Here is a 26,492-nt window from a genome sequence, read left to right as displayed (position 1 = left end):
AGGGGCAGTCTTCTGCTGGGACTGGTTGGGGCTGAGGGAGAGAACCAGGAAAAAGACATGCTGTGGAGGGGAGCAGAGATTAATCACTAATGATTAAATGCAGAGTGGTGCATACAGAGCAAAAAGAGAAAGAAACACTCAGTGCATCATGGGAACCCCCCAGCAGTCTAAGTCTATAGCAGCATAACTAAGGGATGGTTCAGGGTTACCTGATCCAGCCCTAACTATAAGCTTTAGCAAAAAGGAAAGTTTTAAGCCTAATCTTAAAAGTAGAGAGGGTGTCTGTCTCCCTGATCCGAATTGGGAGCTGGTTCCACAGGAGAGGAGCCTGAAAGCTGAAAGCTCTGCCTCCCATTCTACTCTTACAAACCCTAGGAACTACAAGTAAGCCTGCAGTCTGAGAGCGAAGCGTTCTATTGGGGTGATATGGTACTACGAGGTCCCTAAGATAAGATGGGACCTGATTATTCAAAACCTTATAAGTAAGAAGAAGAATTTTAAATTCTATTCTAGAATTAACAGGAAGCCAATGAAGAGAGGCCAATATGGGTGAAATATGCTCTCTCCTTCTAGTCCCCGTCAGTACTCTAGCTGCAGCATTTTGAATTAACTGAAGGCTTTTCAGGGAACTTTTAGGACAACCTGATAATAATGAATTACAATAGTCCAGCCTAAAGGAAATAAATGCATGAATTAGTTTTTCAGCATCACTCTGAGACAAGACCTTTCTAATTTTAGAGATATTGCGTAAATGCAAAAAAGCAGTCCTACATATTTATTTAATATGCGCTTTGAATGACATATCCTGATCAAAAATGACTCCAAGATTTCTCACAGTATTACTAGAGGCCAGGGTAATGCCATCCAGAGTAAGGATCTGGTTAGACACCATGTTTCTAAGATTTGTGGGGCCAAGTACAATAACTTCAGTTTTATCTGAGTTTAAAAGCAGGAAATTAGAGGTCATCCATGTCTTTATGTCTGTAAGACAATCCTGCAGTTTAGCTAATTGGTGTGTGTCCTCTGGCTTCATGGATACATAAAGCTGGGTATCTTCTGCGTAACAATGAAAATTTAAGCAATGCCGTCTAATAATACTGCCTAAGGGAAGCATGTATAAAGTGAATAAAATTGGTCCTAGCACAGAACCTTGTGGAACTCCATAATTAACCTTAGTCTGTGAAGAAGATTCCCCATTTACATGAACAAATTGTAATCTATTAGATAAATATGATTCAAACCACCGCAGCACAGTGCCTTTAATACCTATGGCATGCTCTAATCTCTGTAATAAAATTTTATGGTCAACAGTATCAAAAGCAGCACTGAGGTCTAACAGAACAAGCACAGAGATGAGTCCACTGTCTGAGGCCATAAGAAGATCATTTGTAACCTTCACTAATGCTGTTTCTGTACTATGATGAATTCTAAAACCTGACTGAAACTCTTCAAATAGACCATTCCTCTGCAGATGATCAGTTAGCTGTTTTACAACTACCCTTTCAAGAATTTTTGAGAGAAAAGGAAGGCTGGAGATTGGCCTATAATTAGCTAAGATAGCTGGGTCAAGTGATGGCTTTTTAAGTAATGGTTTAATTACTGCCACCTTAAAAGCCTGTGGTACATAGCCAACTAATAAAGATAGATTGATCATATTTAAGATCGAAGCATTAAATAATGGTAGGGCTTCCTTGAACAGCCTGGTAGGAATGGGGTCTAATAGACATGTTGATGGTTTGGATGAAGTAACTAATGAAAATAACTCAGACAGAACAATCTGAGAGAAAGAGTCTAACCAAATACCGGCATCACTGAAAGCAGCCAAAGATAACGATACGTCTTTGGGATGGTTATGAGTAATTTTTTCTCTAATAGTTAAAATTTTCTTAGCAAAGAAAGTCATGAAGTCATTACTAGTTAAAGTTAAAGGAATACTCGGCTCAATAGAGCTCTGACTCTTTGTCAGCCTGGCTACAGTGCTGAAAAGAAACCTGGGGTTGTTCTTATTTTCTTCAATTAGTGATGAGTAGTAAGATGTCCTAGCTTTACGGAGGGCTTTTTTTATAGAGCAACAGACTCTTTTTCCAGGCTAAGTGAAGATCTTCTAAATTAGTGAGACGCCATTTCCTCTACAACTTACGGGTTATCTGCTTTAAGCTGCGAGTTTGTGAGTTATACCACGGAGTCAGGCACTTCTGATTTAAAGCTCTCTTTTTCAGAGGAGCTACAGCATCCAAAGTTGTCTTCAATGAGGATGTAAAACTATTGACAAGATACTCTATCTCACTTACAGAGTTTAGGTAGCTACTCTGCACTGTGTTGGTATATGGCATTGGAGAACATAAAGAAGGAATCATATCCTTAAACCTAGTTACAGCGCTTTCTGAAAGACTTCTAGTGTAATGAAACTTATTCCCCACTGCTGGGTAGTCCATCAGAGTAAATGTAAATGTTATTAAGAAATGATCAGACAGAAGGGAGTTTTCAGGGAATACTGTTAAGTCTTCAATTTCCATACCATAAGTCAGAACAAGATCTAAGATATGATTAAAGTGGTGGGTGGACTCATTTACATTTTGAGCAAAGCCAATTGAGTCTAATAATAGATTAAATGCAGTGTTGAGGCTGTCATTCTCAGCATCTGTGTTGATGTTAAAATCGCCCACTATAATTATCTTATCTGAGCTAAGCACTAAGTCAGACAAAAGGTCTGAAAATTCACAGAGAAACTCACAGTAACGACCAGGTGGACGATAGATAATAACAAATAAAACTGGTTTCTGGGACTTCCAATTTGGATGGACAAGACTAAGAGTCAAGCTTTCAAATGAATTAAAGCTCTGTCTGGGTTTTTGATTAATTAATAAGCTGGAATGGAAGATTGCTGCTAATCCTCCGCCTCGGCCCGTGCTACGAGCATTCTGGCAGTTAGTGTGACTCGGGGGTGTTGACTCATTTAAACTAACATATTCATCCTGCTGTAACCAGGTTTCTGTAAGGCAGAATAAATCAATATGTTGATCAATTATTATATCATTTACTAACAGGGACTTAGAAGAGAGAGACCTAATGTTTAATAGACCACATTTAATTGTTTTAGTCTGTGGTGCAGTTGAAGGTGCTATATTATTTTTTCTTTTTGAATTTTTATGCTTAAATAGATTTTTGCTGGTTATTGGTGGTCTGGGAGCAGGCACCGTCTCTACGGGGATGGGGTAATGAGGGGATGGCAGGGGGAGAGAAGCTGCAGAGAGGTGTGTAAGACTACAACTCTGCTTCCTGGTCCCAACCCTGGATAGTCACGGTTTGGAGGATTTAAGAAAATTGGCCAGATTTCTAGAAATGAGAGCTGCTCCATCCAAAGTGGGATGGATGCCGTCTCTCCTAACAAGACCAGGTTTTCCCCAGAAGCTTTGCCAATTATCTATGAAGCCCACCTCATTTCTGAAGATCAATGTTCATTTTCTATGGCCTGGGTTCTTGGTAGGACCATGGAAACCAGCAGCTGAGGTGCTTTGATGTAGAGGACAGGTTTAGAAGCTCAGTGAAGAATCAGTGCCTGGCTTTATGATTGTCCTGGATCCAGACTAAGCCTTTGGTACCAGGTCTCTTTGGACGATCTGTTGTGTCAAATGAGCGCTGACTTTGTGAGGCCTGGGTGAGGAGGATCACTGACACTGTGTCCATGTGGTGCATTTCCACGGACACGATCCGGCACACAGGTGCTCCAGTGCCGATGGAGCGTCAACAGGTTTTTAGCACTTCAGTTCATTAAGCTTCGGCTGCAAGGCAAAACAGTCTGGTCCATAATGATGTGTTCACTACCAACATTTCTGTAGTTTTCCTCTGGACAACATGATGGAGCTGAAGAGAGACAAACGTGTTTTGCACTGACGCCCCCTTTCATTCAAAGAGTTTAACACAAATACTGCAGGACCCATCTGGGAAACAGAACCACCTCCAGCTCTGTGGACAGTCTGTCCGATCACAGCCGCAGAAGACAGTAATGGGCTCTGAGGGGTCTGTGTGTCATGGTGGCTCCCTCACTCAGGGTTAGAGAAATGCCCCTCCAGACACATTTATCGTCCAGCACCAGACTGACTGGATTTATCAATGACTGATGGGAAGAAAACTGGCTGTCAAAGTGATGATTTGTATCAACAATAATCATTTTTATAATAATCACAACAAGAACATTTGGATGGGTTCCACTCAGCTCCACTGTGTCGTACAACACCACTTTGTCTTCAAACGGTGCAGCGATCGATCACTTTAATGGACATTTGAGTGTCTTTGTTGTTTGTGCAGTTACAGATCGATAAAGTGGACTCAGTGAGGTTTTGAACACTGGACTCTTATTTGACCCTGTCAAAAAAATAAATAAAAATTCACTCATCCAGATGTCAAAATGTATTGATTTGGATTCATTTTTTTAAATAGGCAAAGTTTTCTTCACAAACAAAAAAAAGTTTTTCAAGTGAGGAAAAGATGTGAGCCATAAAAAAACCCCAAACAAACCAGTTGGTCATCAGTTCTAGCTGCTGCAGAGCAAACATATAGATGTACATGTGAGCTACTCTCTGACAAAAAAAAACAAAAAAACAACAACAACAGAAGGGGCCGCTGGCACAGAAACCTTCTGTGGGGGACCAGACTGCTGGCACAGAGGGTCACCCAGGGTTTTCACCCACATATCTCAAAATCATGTTTGTCAAAATTGCACTGCAAAATAAAAAACTGGAGACTGTTGACACTCCTGACACCAAACAGAGAGTTTAAAGGGTGTGACTCTGCACGTGTGCTTGGGTTAACTCTTTGTTCTCATGGACAAAACTTCTTTAAGATGTCACCATCTCAGTGACTCTGGCACCCTCTGCAGGCGCAGTGTCTCGCCCTCTCCAGGAGAGGAGACACACTATAAAGTCCAAGTGAGTGAGTGAGTGAGTGTGCTCACACAGGTAAAAAAGTGGCTGATTAACAGTGCATTATGGGAAGGCTGTGGGTGGGTTCATGAGTCTCATCCACAAACAGGTTGTCACTCAGAAAGGGGGAAACTGTGTGCAAGTGTGTATGAATCTGAAACCATTTTTCTTTCTTATTTCGTGCAGTGCTAAATTCTGAGGCCCTGCGAGTATCAAAACACTGGTGCAGAGAAGGAAGCCACCATTGGTCCATTGGAAGCTGACATCAGAACGACAGCTGTCAGCCTCCTGCAGTGCACTGTGAGATTCATGGCTTCAAAACCAAAAGCACGGATTTGTCTTCAGCCATTTCTGGGCGCTCTGGAGCTTTCATCCTGTTGTCTGACTGACTGTGGTTAGACGTCAATGGAGGCCAAACGTCAGGCATGCGGCGACAGGTGGACATAGATAGCACACAGTACTGACATGACGGACAGGTAGAAGAGGGCAAACCCAGCCATCTGGATTTGGGGGGAGGGGCCAATCGTGGGAGAAGCCATGGAGAGCAACACACCTACTGTCCCGTAAACCCCACCTCCTTTACCGTCCAGAACGTCTCCGACCGAACACAAGCTAGCCTGTGTGCGTGTTGGGATGAACAGAATTGAACAAATGAAGGATTGAGATGAAAGAATAAAAAAGATAAAAAAAGGAGGGATCAATTACAACAAAAAGAATGAAAGATGAAGGAGAGAAAGACAAAGTTGTTAGCTGCAGCTTCATACTGATGCATTTTCAACAACATGTAATAGTATTTCCTTCCACATGACCATTTACACAAGTTTATCTTTCCACTATGGGACACTGTCAGGAACCGTCCTCAGCCGGACTCAATCAGTAAGGTCCAGGTCACTCTTTAGAGTCCTACACTGTGTTCAGACACCTCCGACAGCATGCTGTTTCATACCGCTGCTCACCTATTCTTACCCTATCCACCAGAAGACTCTACAGTCTCAACCAATCATCAAATACCTCAAAATGGTCACAGGACCAATGATAAAAAAGAGAGACCGACCTTGTTACCACAAGGGCTACCGTCTCAGGGTTTACGACACCGCGGCTACTGTCTCAGGGCTTACGGCACTGTGGCTACCATCTCAGGGCTTACGACACCACGGCTACCGTCTCAGGGCTTACGACACCACGGCTACCGTCTCAGGGCTTACGACACCGCGGCTACCGTCTCAGGCCTTACGACACCGCGGCTACCGTCTCAGGCCTTACGACACCGCAGCTACCGTCTCAGGGCCTACGACACCGCGGCTACTGTCTCAGGGCTTATGACAGCGTGGCTACTGTCTCAGGGCTTACAACATCATGGCTACCATCTCAGACTTTGCAACACAGGGGTTACCAAGAGTTTTTCTTGAAAAATGTATTATGAGGGTAACTGCTGTGGTGAGGGACTGGAGCAACCAAGCAGGCGGTCTAAAATACAGCAAATCACAGTGCTTTAAAACATCTGATGGTCTATCTACCATAACTGGAATCCTTTTGGTGTAATTATAACATTTGCAACAATCAGATTAGTCAAATAACATTTAAAAATGTTAAAAACACATTAATATTGGAAGGATACAGCATTTGCTGTCATGTTCAAAAATCTACATACAGTAGCTTTGATCTGTGAGTAGCAGAGACCAAAGTGTCTGACTTTAACATGGTGAGACACAGTAAATGTAAAATTTCTTTTTCCATTATGTTTTTGATTTAGATTACATCTCTTGCCGTTACCACTACATTAATTATGCAGCATGCTTTTTGATTTTTGACTAGCTGTGCAATGTGTCACACCAGAAAACATTTTATTGATTTGAATTTTTTTTTAGTTTTTGCGCAAATTACATGTCATGAAGCATCACTGTACAGATTAAAAATCATCATTAAAAATATCCCATTCATAAAATCTTACACCAATTCATATAGAATGTCAACTCTGTAATAAATTGGTTGTGTTTGTGTGCAGGGTGGTCCGATCTGACACAAAGACAGTTATTTATCTCGCTACGATTTGGCTTTTATGTCGCTAGTTTGGAAGAAAACATAAGTAAATAAATTCCATTTATCTTTCCGAAAGTTTGAGATGGAGTGATGTAGGCTCATCAGGGGTTGTCGTCTCTGGCTTTGAGGACACAGGGGTCGCCATGGCTGGCCTTGATAACACAGGGGTCATCGTCTGTTGCCTTGACGACACAGGAGTCACAGAGTCTGGCCTTGACACACAGAGGTCATCACCTGTTGCCCTGACGACACAGGGGTCATCGTCTCTGGTCTTAACGACACACAGGTCATTGTCTGGCCCTGATGGCACAGGGGTTGCCATGTATGGCCTTGACGACACAAGACTCTGTCTCTGGCCTTGATGACACAGGGGTTGCTGTGTCTGGCCTTGATGACACAGAGGTCATTGTCTGTGGCCCTGATGGCACAGGAGTCGCCGTGTCTGGCCTTGATGACACTGGACTAACCATCTCTGGCCTTGATGACACAGGGGCCGCCATGTCTGGCCTTGATGACACTGGACTCACCATCTCTGGCCCTGATGACACAGGGGCCGCCGTGTCTGGCCTTGATGACACTGGACTCACCATCTCTGGCCCTGATGACACAGGGGCCACCGTGTCTGGCCTTGATGACACTGCACTGGACTCACCATCTCTGGCCTTGATGACACAGGGGTCGCCATGTCTGGCCTTGATAACACTGGACTCACCATCTCTGGCCGTGATGACACAGGGGCCGCCATGTCTGGCCTTGATGACACTGGACTCATCATCTCTGGCCGTGATGACACTGGACTCACCATTTCTGGCCCTGATGACACAGGGGCCGCCGTGTCTGGCCTTGATGACACTGGACTCACCATCTCTGGCCTTGATGACACAGGGGTCACCGTGTCTGGCCTTGATGACACTGGACTCACCATCTCTGGCCCTGATGACACAGGGGCTGCCATGTCTGGCCTTGATGACACTGGACTCACCAGCTCTGGCCTTGATGACACAGGGGTCGCTGTGTCTGGCCCTGATGACACTGGACTTGCCGTGTCTGGCCTTGATGACACTGGCCTCACCATCTCTGGCCCTGATGACACAGGGGCTGCCGTGTCTGGCTTTGATGACACGGGTCGTCGTCTCCGGCCTTGACGACACAGGGGTCACTGTCTCCTGCCTTGACGACACAAGGGTTGCCTTCTCATGCCTTGAGAGCAGCACAACTGGATCGAGTTTTCAAGCAGATCATGGCACTGGTTTTTATGACATATTACTGAATTTCCATATGTTCAAACCATACCATGATCTACATTTTTGGTCATCCAACCCCTACTGCTCACCTGAACTCAGTTTTTCAGGTCTATCCTCCCTGCCCATGAGCTGTGTTAGAGCTGTGTTACTTCATTGAATTTCCTGATGGTTTGATTGTGATATTGTATTTTCTTACACACACCTTTTACCTTTGATGTGTGAGGCACATTATTAACCTCTGTCTGTGGAAGATTAAGCATATATGTCATTATTTTCTTTTCAGGAAGAAAGAGAAGCTAAACCTTTGTGGTATGAATTGATTTATATTTAAAGTAGTGTTCAGAATAATAGTAGTGCTATGTGACTAAAAAGATTAATCCAGGTTTTGAGTACATTTCTTATTGTTACATGGGAAACAAGGTACCAGTAGATTCAGTAAATTCGCACAAATCCAACAAGACCAAGCATTCATGATATGCACACTCTTAAGGCTATGAAATTGGGCTATTAGTAAAAAAAAAAGTAGAAAAGGGGGTGTTCACAATAATAGTAGTGTGGCATTCAGTCAGTGAGTTTGTCAATTTTGTGGAACAAACAGGTGTGAATCAGGTGTCCCCTATTTAAGGATGAAGCCAGCACCTGTTGAACATGCTTTTCTCTTTGAAAGCCTGAGGAAAATGGGACGTTCAAGACATTGTTCAGAAGAACAGCGTAGTTTGATTAAAAAGTTGATTGGAGAGGGGAAAACTTATACACAGGTGCAAAAAATTATAGGCTGTTCATCTACAATGATCTCCAATGCTTTAAAATGGACAAAAAACAAACAAACAAACAAAAAAAAAGACGCGTGGAAGAAAATGGAAAACAACCATCAAAATGGATAGAAGAATAACCAGAATGGCAAAGGCTCACCCACTGATCAGCTCCAGGATGATCAAAGACAGTCTGGAGTTACCTGTAAGTGCTGTGACAGTTAGAAGACACCTGTGTGAAGCTAATTTATTTGCAAGAATCCCCCGCAAAGTCCCTCTGTTAAATAAAAGACATGTGCAGAAGAGGTTACAATTTGCCAAAGAACACATCAACTGGCCTAAAGAGAAATGGAGGAATATTTTGTGGACTGATGAGAGTAAAATTGTTCTTTTTGGGTCCAAGGGCCGCAGACAGTTTGTGAGACGACCCCCAAACTCTGAATTCAAGCCACAGTTCACAGTGAAGACAGTGAAGCATGGTGGTGCAAGCATCATGATATGGGCATGTTTCTCCTACTATGGTGTTGGGCCTATATATCGCATACCAGGTATCATGGATCAGTTTGGATATGTCAAAATACTTGAAGAGGTCAAGTTGCCTTATGCTAAAGAGGACATGCTCTTGAAATGGGTGTTTCAACAAGACAATGACCCCAAGCACACTAGTAAACCAGCAAAATCTTGGTTCCAGACCAACAAAATTAATGCCTCGCAGATGTGAAGAAATCATGAAAAACTGTGGTTATACAACTAAATACTAGTTTAGTGATTCACGGGATTGCTAAAAAAGCGGTTTGAACATAATAGTTTTGAGTTTGTAGCTTCAACAGCAGATGCTACTATTATTGTGAACACCCCCTTTAAGGCTTAAGGCTGGGTTTCAACTGTTTAACACAGAATGCCTCCTTCACCCCTCTCTCAAACCATTTCTTCTCTCTGGCTAAGATTTTAACTTCCTTGTCATGAAAATGAGACGTCTGGTTAGGTTTAAAACTCCAGTTTTTGTGGCTTCTGTTTGTTCTTCTCGACAAGGGTCAGGCAGAAGTCAGACTACCAGAGCAAGAATTTTAGCTGAGGAAGCGACTGCGAATTGAAGCGAAACGTCCTCGTGTCAAGCAATCCAGTCCAGTCGAAGATTCAAGGTTCTCTACTATGACTTCCAATGATAACAGAGTCTGCTGACACAATGCTGGACAAATGTGGTGCTTGCGATGAGAGATTCCCTCATATCAGCAGAGTATAATGCCATGATGTCGTGATGAAGGTCCAGCTCTTGTGAGTCTTGGTCCTTCAGGTTTTACAGTATGTTATGAGACCTTGGCGGTACACCATCCACTTAGAGCATTTGGATCATGCCGCTTGTTGCCGTAATTGAACATTTGAGATCAACTCTGTGTCAAATGATCGATTACTTAAAGATACCCAGATCAGGGTACACACTCTATGGCACTATGACAAGCACATTTCCCTGAGTATGGCCCAGCATGCAGGTGTCTTAAATGTGAGGACCCCTACAACATGACAACACCAACATGTCCACTTGTCATCGATCTGTGGCACGTCTGGACTGCATGTTTGCCTAGTTGTTTGCCATCTAGGACCCAGAGGGGTTCTGTTGTGAAGTGGATTTGGCAGTGCATTGCACCCACTCATCCTCCATTCTCCAGGAACTGACCCTAAATTTGAGGGTCTACAGACATAAAAATGCCTTTATTACCTTTCCTTTGATTTGTAAATACCTTTAAGTCAAAGCTGAAAATCTTCACGAACACGTTATTGTGTTTTTGTGTAGGGGAGGTGATGGTCCAGTGGAGGGGAGGTGATGGTCTAGTGGTTAAGTGTTGGGCTTGAGACCAGAAGATCCTCAGTTCAAACACCAGAAATTCACTAAGGGCCCTTGGGCAAGGTCTTTAATCCCCGAGTTGCTCCCAGTGTGTAGGGAGCGCGTTATATGGCAGCAGCCTCACACTGGGGTGAATGTGAGGCATTACTGTAAAGTGCGTCAAGCGCCTGATGCAGTTCTACACAAATGCAGTCCATTTACCATATTTTACAGCAAGGAACATAAGTATTTGAAGTTCTCCCACTTAGAAATCATGGAGGGGCCTGAAATTTTCATCTTTGGTGCATGTCCACTGTGAGAGACATAATCAAAAAAATAAATAAATAAAAAATCCGGATATCACAATGTATGCTTTTTTAATAATTTATTTGCATGTTACTGCTGCAAATAAGTATTTGATCACCTGCCAATCAGCAGAAATTCTGGCTCACACAGACCTGTTAGTCCGCCTCTAAAAAGTCCACCTCCACTCCACTTATTATTCCAAATTAGAAGCACCTATATGAGGTCGTTAGCTGCATAAAGACACCTGTCCACCCCACACAATCAGTAAGACTCCAACTACTAACATGGCTAAGACCAAAGAGCTGTCCAAAAACACCAGAGACAAAATTGTAGACCTCCACAAGGCTGGAAAGGGCTACGGGGCAACTGGCAAGCAGGTTGGTGAAAAAAGATCAACTGTTGGAGCAATTATTAGAAAATGGAAGAAGCTAAACATGACTGTCAATCTCCCTCGGACTGGGGCTCCATGCAAGATCAGAGGAGTCATGGGAGAAAGTTATGTGGTCAGATGAGACCAAAATAGAACTTTTTGGTCTTAATTCCACTCGCCATGTTTCGAGAAAGAAGAATGCTGAGTACCATCCCAAAAACCGTCCCTACTGTGAAGCATGGGGGTGGAAGCATCATGCTTTGGGGGTGTTTTTCTGCACATGGGACAGGACGACTGCACTGTATTAAGGAGAGGATGACCGGGGCCATGTATTGCGAGATTTTGGAAAACAACCTCCTTCCCTCAGTTAGAGTATTGACGATGGGTCATGGATGGGTCTTCCAACATGACAATGACCCGAAGCACACAGCCAGGATAACCAAGGAGTGGCTCCGTAAGAAGCATATCAAGGTTCTGGAGTGGCCTGGCCAGTCTGCAGACCTAAACCCAATAGAAAATCTTTGGAGGGAACTCAAACTCCGTGTTTCTCAGCGAAAACCCAGTAACCTGGCTGATCTAGAGAAGATCTGTATGGAGGAGTGGACCAAAATCCCTGCTGCAGTGTGTGCAAACCTGGTGAAAAACCACAGGAAACGTTTGACCTCTGTAATTGCAAACAAAGGCTACTGTACCAAATATTAACATTCATTTTCACAGGTGTTCAAATACTTATTTGCAGCAGTAACATACAAATAAATTATTTTAAAAAATCATACATTGTGATATCCGGATTTTTTTTTTTTAGATTATGTCTCTCACAGTGGACATGCACCTAAGATGAAAATTTCAGACCAAGTGGGAGAACTTGCAAAATCGTAGGGTGTTCAAATATTTATTTTCCTCACTGTATCTCAAATTTGCTGCAGAACCAACATTATCCAATCAGTGTCTTTGTCCAAATAGTTCAGGAGATAACTGTAACGTTGACTGAATTCTGACAACAGAACCTGAATTCTGAAGGCTAGGTTCTCAACAAAGCACTGTACCTGTGGGACACCGATCCTCCGACACGCCTCCAGAAAGTTTTCCACGTTCCTTCGACACTTGGCCATGGTGAGTTTAGGCTGTGAGGCACAGAGATGGAAAATGGCTGGATTTAATTCCACTCACAAATCACTGACATGCCCACAGCTGTTCATTTCCCACAGTTCCCAGGAACTGGACTCACCACGGCGGGAGAAGGCACATGGATGCTGGGAACAGACCGAGGTCGCACGTGATTGGCCAGGTGGCATAGCACCACGCCGTCCGTCAACGCTGCCCCCAGGTCACTAGGCAACGATACCTTAAGACGAGCCTCAATGTTCTGGGGGAGAGAGAGAGAATTATTTACTCCTCAACAGCTCCATGAATGTCTGCCACAGGTGGACACTTTTGGCAAGAACCACAGCCATGGTTCACATAACAGAATCATGTTGACCACCACCTTTCATGTGTCAAACATCCAAGGAAACAGGAACCAGCAGCCGTTTGATGCCTTTTCACTGTGCAACGGCACCAGAGCTGCAACGCTTCAAACACTGACTAAACCTACAAACACTGACCTTTTCTTTTGTGTAGAAGACTCATTCATTCATTTTTTGCTGCTTATGTGGGTCCGGGTCGCAGGGCCACAAGACATCCCAATCCTTGGCGAAGTCCTCTAAATCTTCTTGGGGGATCTATAAGTATTCTCAAGCACGCTGGGGAATATAATCCCTCAATCAATCACACTCCAACCTGTCCACCATGTCCAAGACCAAAGAGCTGTCTAAGGACACCAGGGACAAAACTGTAGACCTGCACAAGGCTGGGATGGACTACAGGACAACAAGCAAGCAGCTTGGTAGAAGACAACAACTGTTATGATTATTTATTAGAAAGTGGAAGAAACACAAGATGACTGTCAATCTCCCTCGGTCTGGGATTCCATGCAAGATCTCACTTTGTGGGGTAAGGATGATTCTGAGAAAGCTCAGAACTACACAGGAGGACCTGGTCAATGACCTGAAGAGAGCTGGGACCACAGTCACAAAGATTACATTAGTAACACATGATGCTGTCATGGTTTAAAATCCTGCAGGGCAGCAAGGTCCCCCTGCTCAAGCCAGCACATGTCCAGGTCCGTTTGAAGTTCACCAGTGACCATCTGGATGATCCAGAGGAGGCATGGGAGAAGGTCATGTGGTCAGATGAGACCAGAATAGAGCTTTTTGGAATCAACTCCACTTACCATGTTTAGAGGATGAGAACAACCCCAAGAAAACCATCCCAACAGTGAAGCATGGGGGTGGAAACATCATACTCTGGGGGTGTTCTTCTGCAAAGGGGACAGGACGACTGCACCGTATTGAAGGGAGGATGGATGGGGTCATGTATTGCAAGATTTTGGCAAACAACCTCCTTCCCTCAGTAAGAGCATTGAAGATGGGTCATGGCTGGGTCTTCAGCATGACAATGACCCCAAACACACAGCCAGGGCAACTAAGGAGGGGCTCCGTAAGAAGCATTTCAAGGTCCTGGAGTGGCCTGGCCAGTTTCCAGACCTGAACTCAATAGAAAATCTTTGGAGGGAGCTGAAACTCCAAAACCTGAAAGATCTAGAGAAGATCTGTATGGAGGAGTGGACCAAAATCCCTGCTGCAGTGTGTGAAAACCTGGTGAAAAACTACAGGAAACATTTGACCTCTGGAACTGCAAACAAAGGTTTCTGTACCAAAGTTGAAGAGAACCTACAAAAAAAAAAAAAAAAAAAAAAAAAAAAGACAGACCTCTACATTCTTTGTAGGTGGGAAAACGTGTAAAATCGACAGTGTATCGAAAACCTATTTGCCCCACCATGTGTCTATAAACTGTTTGTGGGACAAAAATTTCAAAAGCTTGTTTGTTTGGGTTACATCATGGGTTAAAGCAATAAATTTTCATCTGACTGAAATTTTTTCCAGCAATTCCCTAAAATGTGGCGTAGTGGGGCACACACTCTTTTTTCCTCAATAAATACAATAAACATTATACAGCATACAAATCTATTCTAAAGAGCCTCTAAGTAGAGACAGACAAAGCATAAAAAAAAATGCAAAACTTGAACATAGTACATAAAAGGGTGGTAGGGGGCAGGGTGTAGTCTTGATTCTGGGGGATCTCCCCCAGAAAAATTTTAAAAGAGCAAGTTAAATATTGTATATTCTGGTGAATTTTAATGGGTATGAAGTCCTCTGAAACAAAGAAAACTCACTTCATACTGTTAAGTAAAAATTCTTTGTCTTCTGTAGTATTTTGAATGGTTCTAATCCGGTGAATGCACCAAATGGGTGCTGTGTTGCTGCTGTACAGTCAATAAAATACAAAATTAGCACCTAAAGCAACTGACAACACTGTTCTTCTGTCACCAGTTTTGAAAACGCATGCACACTGAGAAACTCAAAACTGGCTTATTCACATTTAATCTGTAAAATGCTCTCACTCGTAAAACAAACTAGGGCTGCAACTAACAATTATTTTAGTAATCGATTAATCGGTTGATTATTTTTTCAATTAATCATTTTTTTATTTTTTGTTTTTTACTTGCATGTTAGTTTTACCATAATTTCTGTAACACAATTTTTGTTCCTGGCTTCTAAGTGTTATATTTCAACTGCTTATTTCTAAAGTCTATGGAAAAATGACTACATTCAGCACAAACTTTGATTTTATTTTTTTTTTACGTTCTAGAAAGTTCTAAAAGTTTCTTGAAATTTCTAGATAATTCTGGAAACTTCTAGAAAATTCTGGACAGTTCTAGCAGTTCAAGAATATTCTAGAAGACTACTCAGTAGTAGTGAAGTCGAATCGAGAATATTCTTGAAAACAGACAAATTTCAAAATATCATTGTCCTGATCACAGAAGCAAAGTTTCTGTGGAACAGCAGCTATTTTCTATTTATTTAAGGCATAACAGGTTAGGAAAACACACTGTGTACCCAAGGCCTTTGTCATGCAACATCAACGTTTGACCTTGTAACAAAGTTATGTTCTATTCTGGTCAGAAACATACCTGGAGTAGTGTTTTGTTTTACTTTACACATACATACATCACCGACACACCACAGAGAGATTTCCATCAGGTTTCACCCGATTATGAGCATTTTTAGATGCCTACAGCAACTATCTGAACCACTGACAACATATTACAGCAAGAGTCCACAAAAGTATTTTAAAGGTCTGACTAAAGTGTAATATGTGATCTTTAATAAATTATTTTCATGAAAAAAGACATAAATGTGCAGTTTACTGTATTTTATTTTTTTCTTGTGTAAAAACACAGCTTAGATGTGGTTTGACCGAAACAAATTGTCATTAAACTTAATAAAACAGGGATGAAGTGGAGGTTTAAGAGTCACTAGGTGTTCACAGGAAACATTTATTTCTAGATTTATTTATTTATGTTCATTGTTAGTTGGTTTTATCTTTTCTGTTGTGTTCTGTTTGATTAGGTTTTTTTTGTTTCTCTAAAATTGTTTTGTAGCAATATTAGTTATTATTACTTTTGTTGTTGCTGCTATTATTATTAATATATAAATTAAAAAAATTACAATTCATAATACATTTGACTCTTATGACAACAAATGCTAAGCCATTAATTATTTATTATACAGGAAAAAAATGCACACAAACTGCTGAGATGTGAACAGCTTAATGCTAACTTTAACATTGAAAACGCCATAAACATGCTAACACATTAGCATCGGTTATAAAATACATCTATCAACTGTTTTAGAAGACCATAACAGGTCGGTTTAATATAAAAAAAGGTAAATATTACTCACAGACATATGCTCTTTAGGGTTTTAGCGGGGAATATTAAGATAAAGTGAAATAATACAACAAACCATCATAGCAGTGAGACGGATCAAAGCTTCATTGGTTGAAAGCAAAGCCACACCCCGCTCTACTTGGGGAGTGTCTGCCAATGTTCTCACAAAGACAGAGAGGAGAAGGACCATGGCTCATGGCAAGCAGTTAACAGAGTGGAGAGGAAGGAAAATTCACACAGTCCCTTCCTCCGCGGTCCACGCTGACATTGCTGCTGCTTTGATCAGAGCAGAATGGGATGTTGCTTTGACAACGAGACTATCATATTTCGGCCCCAAAACACGCATGACACCACATGCGCATGCATATGTGTGGTTAAATTTTCTAAATGACGGAAATCCGTCGTGGTGACGGAGAACTTTAACCCATGGGTTACATCCCTTTTGAAACCTTCTCTACTGGGACAACATTCATGCCAGCCCTGAATTTTGCTTCCACCCAGCCAAACAACAACAACAAAAAACCTGACGAGTAACACTGGGGTGGTCACACAAGGCATGTGACACTGATCTTGTTCCACACGGGCTCAGGAGGTGACTGTGTACATCCTGAAAAGGGGTCCAGGTCAAACCTGAGCAGGTCACCACAGCTGGTCACAGAGCAAAACTCAGACTAGAGTCACGGCCCTTCCAGGTCATGAGGCAAACACCCCCACCACTGCAGACATGCAAGCAAAAAACCGCCCCTACCCCCACCACTCAAACCAAAGCCCGCACACCCAAAAGGGGCAGGGGCTGATGTTCACCAATCCCACCATAGTCCAAACCTGCAGCATTAAATATTCACCCTGACAATCCCAAGATCAATCAATCAATTTTATTTATATAGCGCCAAATCACAACAAACAGTTGCCCCAAGGCGCTCCACATTGTAAGGCAAGGCCATACAATAATTATGAAAAACCCCAACGGTCAAAACGACCCCCTGTGAGCAAGCACTTGGCGACAGTGGGAAGGAAAAACTCCCTTTTAACAAGAAGAAACCTCCAGCAGAACCAGGCTCAGGGAGGGGCAGTCTTCTGCTGGGACTGGTTGGGCTGAGGGAGAGAACCAGGAAAAAGACATGCTGTGGAGGGGAGCAGAGATCAATCACTAATGATTAAATGCAGAGTGGTGCACACAGAGCAAAAAGAGAAAGAAACACTCAGTGCATCATGGGAACCCCCCAGCAGTCTAAGTCTATAGCAGCATAACTAAGGGATGGTTCAGGGTCACCTGATCCAGCCCTAACTATAAGCTTTAGCAAAAAGGAAAGTTTTAAGCCTAATCTTAAAAGTAGAGAGGGTGTCTGTCTCCCTCATCCGAATTGGGAGCTGGTTCCACAGGAGAGGAGCCTGAAAGCTGAAGGCTCTGCCTCCCATTCTACTCTTACAAACCCTAGGAACTACAAGTAAGCCTGCAGTCTGAGAGCGAAGTGCTCTATTGGGGTGATATGGTACTATGAGGTCCCTAAGATAAGATGGGACCTGATTATTCAAAACCTTATAAGTAAGAAGAAGAATTTTAAATTCTATTCTAGAATTAACAGGAAGCCAATGAAGAGAGGCCAATATGGGTGAAATATGCTCTCTCCTTCTAGTCCCCGTTAGTACTCTAGCTGCAGCATTTTGAACTAACTGAAGGCTTTTCAGGGAACTTTTAGGACAACCTGATAATAATGAATTACAATAGTCCAGCCTAGAGGAAATAAATGCATGAATTAGTTTTTCAGCATCACTCTGAGACAAGACCTTTCTAATTTTAGAGATATTGCGTAAATGCAAAAAAGCAGTCCTACATATTTGTTTAATATGCGCATTGAATGACATATCCTGATCAAAAATGACTCCAGGATTTCTCACAGTATTACTAGAGGTCAGGGTAATGCCATCCAGAGTAAGGCTCTGGTTAGACACCATGTTTCTAAGATTTGTGGGGCCAAGTACAATAACTTCAGTTTTATCTGAGTTTAAAAGCAGGAAATTAGAGGTCATCCATGTCTTTATGTCTGTAAGACAATCCTGCAATTTAGCTAATTGGTGTGTGTCCTCTGGCTTCATGGATAGATAAAGCTGGGTATCATCTGCGTAACAATGAAAATTTAAGCAATGCCGTCTAATAATACTGCCTAAGGGAAGCATGTATAAAGTGAATAAAATTGGTCCTAGCACAGAACCTTGTGGAACTCCATAATTAACCTTAGTCTGTGAAGAAGATTCCCCATTTACATGAACAAATTGTAATCTATTAGACAAATATGATTCAAACCACCGCAGCGCAGTGCCTTTAATAACTATGGCATGCTCTAATCTCTGTAATAAAATTTTATGGTCAACAGTATCAAAAGCAGCACTGAGGTCTAACAGAACAAGCACAGAGATGAGTCCACTGGCTGAGGCCATAAGAAGATCATTTGTAACCTTCACTAATGCTGTTTCTGTACTATGATGAATTCTAAAAACCTGACTGAAACTCTTCAAATAGACCATTCCTCTGCAGATGATCAGTTAGCTGTTTTACAACTACCCTTTCAAGAATATTTGAGAGAAAAGGAAGGTTGGAGATTGGCCTATAATTAGCTAAGATAGCTGGGTCAAGTGATGGCTTTTTAAGTAATGGTTTAATTACTGCCACCTTAAAAGCCTGTGGTACATGGCCAACTAATAAAGATAGATTGATCATATTTAAGATCGAAGCATTAAATAATGGTAGGGCTTCCTTGAGCAGCCTGGTAGGAATGGGGTCTAATAGACATGTTGATGGTTTAGATGAAGTAACTAATGAAAATAACTCAGACAGAACAATCAGAGAGAACAATCAGAGAGAAAGAGTCTAACCAAATACCGGCATCACTGAAAGCAGCCAAAGATAACGATACGTCTTTGGGATGGTTATGAGTAATTTTTTCTCTAATAGTTAAAATTTTATTAGCAAAGAAAGTCATGAAGTCATTACTAGTTAAAGTTAAAGGAATACTCGGCTCAATAGAGCTCTGACTCTTTGTCAGCCTGGCTACAGTGCTGAAAAGAAACCTGGGGTTGTTCTTATTTTCTTCAATTAGTGATGAGTAGTAAGATGTCCTAGCTTTACGGAGGGCTTTTTTTATAGAGCAACAGACTCTTTTCCAGGCTAAGTGAAGATCTTCTAAATTAGTGAGACACCATTTCCTCTCCAACTTACGGGTTATCTGCTTTAAGCTGCGAGTTTGTGAGTTATACCACGGAGTCAGGCACTTCTGATTTAAAGCTCTCTTTTTCAGAGGAGCTACAGCATCCAAAGTTGTCTTCAATGAGGATGTAAAACTATTGACGAGATACTCTATCTCACTTACAGAGTTTAGGTAGCTACTCTGCACTGTGTTGGTATATGGCATTAGAGAACATAAAGAAGGAATAATATCCTTAAACCTAGTTACAGTGCTTTCTGAAAGACTTCTAGTGTAATGAAACTTATTCCTCACTGCTGGGTAGTCCATCAGAGTAAATGTAAATGTTATTAAGAAATGATCAGACAGAAGGGAGTTTTCAGGGAATACTGAATTTCCATAGCATAAGTCAGAACAAGATCTAAGATATGATTAAAGTGGTGGGTGGACTCATTTACATTTTGAGCAAAGCCAATAGAGTCTAATAATAGATTAAATGCAGTGTTGAGGCTGTCATTCTCAGCATCTGTGTGGATGTTAAAATCGCCCACTATAATTATATTATCTGAGCTAAGCACTAAGTCAGACAAAAGGTCTGAAAATTCACAGAGAAACTCACTGTAACGACCAGGTGGACGATAGATAATAACAAATAAAACTGGTTTTTGGGACTTCCAATTTGGATGGACAAGACTAAGAGTCAAGCTTTCAAATGAATTAAAGCTCTGTCTGGGTTTCTGATTAATTAATAAGCTGGAATGGAAGATTGCTGCTAATCCTCCGCCTCGGCCCGTGCTACAAGCATTCTGACAGTTAGTGTGACTCGGGGGTGTTGACTCATTTAAACTAACATATTCATCCTGCTGTAACCAGGTTTCTGTAAGGCAGAATAAATCAATATGTTGATCAATTATTATATCATTTACTAACAGGGACTTAGAAGAGAGAGATCTAATGTTTAATAGACCACATTTAACTGTTTTAGTCTGTGGTGCAGTTGAAGGTGCTATATTATTTTTTCTTTTTGAATTTTTATGCTTAAATAGATTTTTACTGGTTGTTGGTGGTCTGGGAGCAGGCACCGTCTCTACGGGGATGGGGTAATGAGGGGATGGCAGGGGGAGAGAAGCTGCAGAGGGGTGTGTAAGAGTACAACTCTGCTTCCCGGTCCCAACCCTGGATAGTCACGGTTTGGAGGATTTAAGAAAATTGGCCAGATTTCTAGAAATGAGAGCTGCTCCATCCAAAGTGGGATGGATGCCGTCTCTCCTGACAAGACCAGGTTTTCCCCAGAAGCTTTGCCAATTATCTATGAAGCCCACCTCATTTTTTGGACACCACTCAGACAGCCAGCAATTCAGGGAGAACATGCGGCTAAACATGTCACTCCCGGTCCGATTGGGGAGGGGCCCAGAGAAAACTACAGAGTCCGACATTGTTTTTGCAAAGTTACACACCGATTCAATGTTAATTTTAGTGACCTCCGATTGGCGTAACCGGGTGTCATTACTGCCGACGTGAATTACAATCTTACCAAATTTATGCTTAGCCTTAGCCAGCAGTTTCAAATTTCCTTCAATGTCGCCTGCTCTGGCCCCCGGAAGACAATTGACTATGGTTGCTGGTGTCGCTAACTTCACATTTCTCAAAACAGAGTCGCCAATAACCAGAGTTTGATCCTCGGCGGGTGTGTCGTCGAGTGGGGAAAAACGGTTAGAAATGTGAACGGGTTGGCGGTGTACACGGGGCTTCTGTTTAGAACTACGCTTCCTCCTCACAGTCACCCAGTCGGCCTGCTTTCCCGGCTGCTCGGGATCTGCCAGAGGGAAACTAACGGCGGCTAAGCTACCTTGGTCCGCACCGACTACAGGGGCCTGGCTAGCTGTAGAATTTTCCACGGTGCGGAGCCGAGTCTCCAATTTGCCCAGCCTGGCCTCCAAAGCTACGAATAAGCTACACTTATTACAAGTACCATTACTGCTAAAGGAGGCCAAGGAATAACTAAACATTTCACACCCAGAGCACAAAAGAGCGGGAGAGACAGGAGAAGCCACCATGCTAAACCGGCTAAGAGCTAGTAGCTGCGCTAAGCTAGCGGATTCCTAAAAACACGCAAAGTGAATAATGTGTAAATAATTTAGAGGTGATTCAGCAGAGGGAGTGCTTTAGTTAAGGCACGTTAAGATTACACTGTGAAACAAATCGTTATCTAGTTAACTAGATCAATCTAACTGCGCAGATTAAACAGCTAACAGATACAGCAAAACACCGCTGTGCTCTGGAACAGGAAGTGATACAATACCGCAGTGAGAGCCAACCAGAACAGAACAGAAAACGAGAACGATGAGTCCAACAGGGTGCCTGCAGACCTTGCTGATTTGGTGGACTGTGCCACCCATCACAAGAGAGGTCATCCAAGTCTCAGATATTAGATGTGTTTTGTGCTGGAGTGGGCGGAGTTACGCACTCTGCGAAGCTGCTCCACCTGCTCGGCCTCCTCCCCAACGAGAGCAGCAGCAGTAGGTGTCTCCTCTGGCCTGGGACTGGAACTAGCAGCGGCAGCATGGTCACCTGGAGGAGAGAGAGGGGACAGACCAGATATGAGGATCCACAAACTAAAGTGACCAACCAAAGTGACCAAAACAACACTTCAAAGTTACAGAGAAGATCAGAGGCAGCAGACTGACAGAAAGCTCGTTTTTATTTCTGTACTGCTGCACAGAAGAAGCTGAATGTCTCAAACTTCCTACTTTTAAACTCTGATAAGACTGAAATGATGGTTCTTGGTCCAGTGAGACATCGGCATCAATTTGACCAGTTAATGCTCAGCCTCGGCTCGTGTGTCATACATCACACTGACAAAGTGAGGAACCTTGGGGTAATTTTTGATCCTTCGTTGTCCTTTGACCTCCACAGAAATATTACTAGGACTGCTTTCTTCCACCTGTGAAATATAGTGAAGATTCGTCCCATCCTGTCTATGGCTGATGCTGAGACCCTGATCCATGCATTTATCTCTTCTACGTAGATTGGACTACTGCAATGTTCTAGTTTCTGGTTTACCGCAGTCCAGCATTAGGGCTCTCCAACTGGTTCAAAATGCTGCAGCCAGACTTTTGACAGGAAGCAGAAAGTTTGACCACATTATACCCATTTTGGCGTCTCTTCACTGGCTTCCTGTCCCAGTGAGATCAGATTTTAAGGTTCTGCTACTGGCCTATAAAACTATTCACGGACTGGCACCTCCCTACTTAGCTGACCTAATTAAACCTTACGTACCGACCCGGGCTTTGCCTTCTCAGAGTGCAGGACTACTTTGTGTCCCGAATAAGAAGTCTGCAGGTCATAGAGCATTCTCTTCTCGTGCCCCTGTTCTGTGGAATGATCTCCCTGCATCAATAAAACAGTCAGATTCTGTGGAGACTTTCAAGTCCAGACTTAAGATGCAGTTATTTTCTGTTTCGGTCTGCTTGAGGTTTCTTCCTCAGAGGGAGTTTTTCCTTACCACTGCTGCTCTGGGGGTTAGAAAGGTTAGACCTTACATGTGTGAATCACCTTGATGCAACTTTGTTGTAATTTGTTGAAATATAAATGAAATAAATTGCAAGTAAATTTGCATATCGCTGCTGTCCTGACAGACCGTCCAAGCCACAGGATCCTCAACTTGACACTGACATATTTGTAACATATGTGATGTTCTGAGTTTTTTCAAAAACACTGAAGGCTGAGGCACTGCACACCTGCCACTATCATGAAGGTTTGTAGTTGGATGTTGACGTGATGCCGGTGGTAACATGTGCCCCTGTTAGCGTGCTCATTGTTGGTGCGCTGCTTTTGTCAGTTTCTTTCATGGTGGTTTTCTGAGTCACCCCTTTAATTTAAGGGAGAATAAAAGTGGACAGCAAATCCCTGCTGACAACATAAACCTTGTCTGTATTCTTTATATTACCAGATGCAAGGGATGCACCGATACCACTTTTTTTTATGAGTACATACATTTGGGTACTTGTTGATACTGAGTACTGATATGAATACTTAACAATACCATGACAGTTTTATGGTGACTTTGTAAACATTCATCAGTTGTTCTTTACTTTTTGACTCTAACTGCTACAATATCATTAGCTTTGTTTTTACTTACAAACATTTCACTTAAATCCTGTAACTACACTTTTTGACTCCAACAAATTGTCCTTTAACATCAACCGTGTGTTTCTGAGCAAACATGACGCTGACAGACATCTGACTGAAATGGAATCTGTAAAATACACAACACCAATAACTGAACTGAAACTGTCCATCAGTAACTTTACGCCTGTGAGGATGAACAGCCTTTTTTGAAAATGTCTTTAATGAAAAGCAGCTTCTCTGCTTCACCAGCTGTGAGTCTGTTTCTGTTTTTATCTACAACACTGAGCTAAACAGTCTTTCACTCGCCACACCATTTTTAACTCTTAATTAAATTTGTACCGCAAACATACACAATATTTTCCCCAAAGGTGGAACATGTAATACTGATGAGCACAGCTTACACACACACACACACACACACACACACACACACACACACACACACACACACACACACACACACACACACACACACACACACACACACACACACACACACACACACACACTTATTTTTTCTTTGTGGTTCATGGGATAATTTCCTCACGTTCCGACAGATTCGCTCGTTGTTTATGGTAAATGAGCCGTTTAATGAATGACACGCACAGTGAATCAACTTCTGGCACACAGTGCAGCTCCTGGGGTGAGTGGAGGTTCCAGATGCAGTGTCACAGAGATTCTGCAAACAGATTCCCCGTGTAGTGGACGGAGACACCTGAACACCCACACTAAGGGCAGAAACTGACCAACCTGATGGACGACCTCCGCCGCTGACGCCCTTATCTGAGTTCTGATGGAGGAACTACGGTGCAAAGTGCCGAAGCCACAGAGGTACCTTTCTTCAGCCACATGAAGAATTAAAGTATTTTCAGATCTTCTGTTCTCAACTCTTTATGTGGATTATTCTTCAGGATCATGTGATGATGAATTCCATGAACAGGTAAGACTTTTTATGTACTGTGTGTGAATTTTCTCTGCATGATGGACAGCGGATCTCAGCCAACTAATGGACAGCACTGACAGACATAATTCGACTTTGTGCGGAAATTTTGGAGCGTATCTTGTGTAAATCTCACATTGAGAGGTTGACATCTCACTGCTGTAAAGGTGTATCGGGTCATCGTACACGTTTTACGATTAAAAGTACGAGTAAATGAATACATGACCGGGTCAAAACCCGATACTGGTATCAGTATATCCCTACCAGACGCCTGTGAGTTCCACTGAAGTCACTGAGAGACAGACAACAAGGAGAGGAACAAAAAAAATACATCAAAGAAGCGCGCGTGTTCCTGCTGTCAAACAGAGAAACACATCACAGCCACAGGTCTTACCCTTCCTCTTCTCTTCTTTCTGGCCAAGGCGGTGCAAGAAGCTCTCCAGTCTCAGACCGGCCGCGCGGCACGAGGTCCCGCTCCCCGCGCTACTGTAGGAAGGCGAGTGATTGGCTGCCACAAAAACCACAGGTGGAACCAAAAGTCAGGAAGCGTTGAGTTCAAGTAGCATGGACAAAAACAGAGCAGCTTCAGACACATGGGCCGATCTGTATTCAAAGAGTGAAGACGTTACCTGTGGGTAAAAACGAGGCTCTGTCCTCCCCCTGTGGAGACAGGACACAGGACAGAGACAGAGATCAGCCTGTGGCAGCACGCTGCACTCAGTCTGAATAAACAAACATGTGATCAACATAAGAGTCCTTGGCTGAGGTCACAAAGGTCACAGGAGGGCTCAGTGACTGGGGGTTGATGTGCAAAGCATGTGTGTGTTGGTGTGTGTTCAGTGGAGGACAGACTGACGGCAGGAGGGCCGCGTGCTAACGGCACCGCGTGCCTCAGGCTGTCCCTCGCTGACATCACCACCTTTGACATGCTGGTTTTAGTTTTCTGCCCACAGTGCAGCACCCGAATCCTCTGAAGCACAGACAGAAGCATGCAGTGCAGTACCTGCAGCGGACAGGAGGTGGTGCTGTCAGCAGCATGAGAAAGACACCCATCTATAGACGATCCGGACAGAGACTGACAGACAGCAAAGAAACACACAAAAACAGACAAGCAAAGAACCAAAAAGACGATGAATGCAAACTGAAAACACACCGAGTGACAGAGAGACACTTTGTTACCAAAGTTTGTTCAAAGTTAGCCACTCCCATGATGCTTCAGTGCTTCCGCACATTTGTCTGTCTGCTAAAGCCCCTTTCACACCGGGCCTGCTTACAGCCACATTGTGCTGCATATCTAGTACACAGAAATGGGGGGGGGGGGAAAGCTTGGCCCGCCTGTTCTTCTGTGGTTTCGGCCCAGCCCGCCTGTTTTTCTGTGGTTCAGCCCGCCTGTTCTTCTGTGGTTCAGCTCACCTGTTCTTCTGCGGTTTGGGCCCAGCCCGCCTCTTCTTCTGCGGTTTGGGCCCAGCCCACCTCTTCTTCTGCGGTTTCAGCCCGCTTCTTCTTCTGCAGTTTCAGCCCGCCTGTTCTTCTGCGGTTTCGGCCCAGCCCGCCTGTTGTTCTGCGGTTTCGGCCCAGCCCGCCTGTTCTTCTGCGGTTTCAGCCCGCCTGTTCTTCTGCAGTTTCGGCCCGCCTGTTCTTCTGCAGTTTCGGCCCGCCTGTTCTTGTGCAGTTTCGGCCCGCCTGTTCTTCTGTAGTTTCGGCCCGCCTGTTCTTCTGTGGTTTCGGCCCAGCCCGCCTCTTTTTCTGTGGTTTCAGCCCGCCTGTTCTTCTGCGGTTTCGGCCGGCACGCCTATTCTTCTGCGGTTTCGGTCCAGCCCGTCCTGTTCGTTCTGTAGTTTCGGCCCGCCCTGTTCTTCTGTGGTTTCCGGCCCCACCTGTTCTTCTTCTGTGGTTCGGCCGGCCCTGCCTGTTCTTACTGTAGTTTCCCGGCCCGCCTGTTCTTCTGTAGG

The 26,492-nt window shown here is 43.3% G+C and overlaps 1 protein-coding gene across 2 annotated transcripts in view; it reads right to left on the bottom strand.

Moving 5' to 3' along the window:
* The window catches only part of lrch3 (leucine-rich repeats and calponin homology (CH) domain containing 3), a 129,276-nt gene that overhangs the window by 10,338 nt on the left and 92,446 nt on the right, over positions 1 to 26,492 (bottom strand). The window contains exons 15-20 of one of the 2 annotated variants that reach the window (XM_034165316.1): positions 25,170 to 25,200; positions 24,935 to 25,048; positions 21,937 to 22,040; positions 12,685 to 12,822; positions 12,503 to 12,580; positions 5,149 to 5,539 (exon numbers count right to left, since the gene is read on the bottom strand). In XM_034165316.1, the coding sequence (XP_034021207.1) occupies positions 5,342 to 5,539; positions 12,503 to 12,580; positions 12,685 to 12,822; positions 21,937 to 22,040; positions 24,935 to 25,048; positions 25,170 to 25,200 (663 nt within the window). In that variant the 3' untranslated portion in view covers positions 5,149 to 5,341. Of the gene's footprint in view, positions 1 to 5,148; positions 5,540 to 12,502; positions 12,581 to 12,684; positions 12,823 to 21,936; positions 22,041 to 24,934; positions 25,049 to 25,169; positions 25,201 to 26,492 lie in introns of those variants that run through there. The other variant, XM_034165317.1, reaches the window with a different exon arrangement.

The sequence above is a fragment of the Thalassophryne amazonica genome, unplaced genomic scaffold (assembly GCF_902500255.1).
Source record: "Thalassophryne amazonica unplaced genomic scaffold, fThaAma1.1, whole genome shotgun sequence".
Taxonomy (NCBI): domain Eukaryota; kingdom Metazoa; phylum Chordata; class Actinopteri; order Batrachoidiformes; family Batrachoididae; genus Thalassophryne; species Thalassophryne amazonica.
This window is presented reverse-complemented; position numbering and strand designations above follow the sequence as displayed.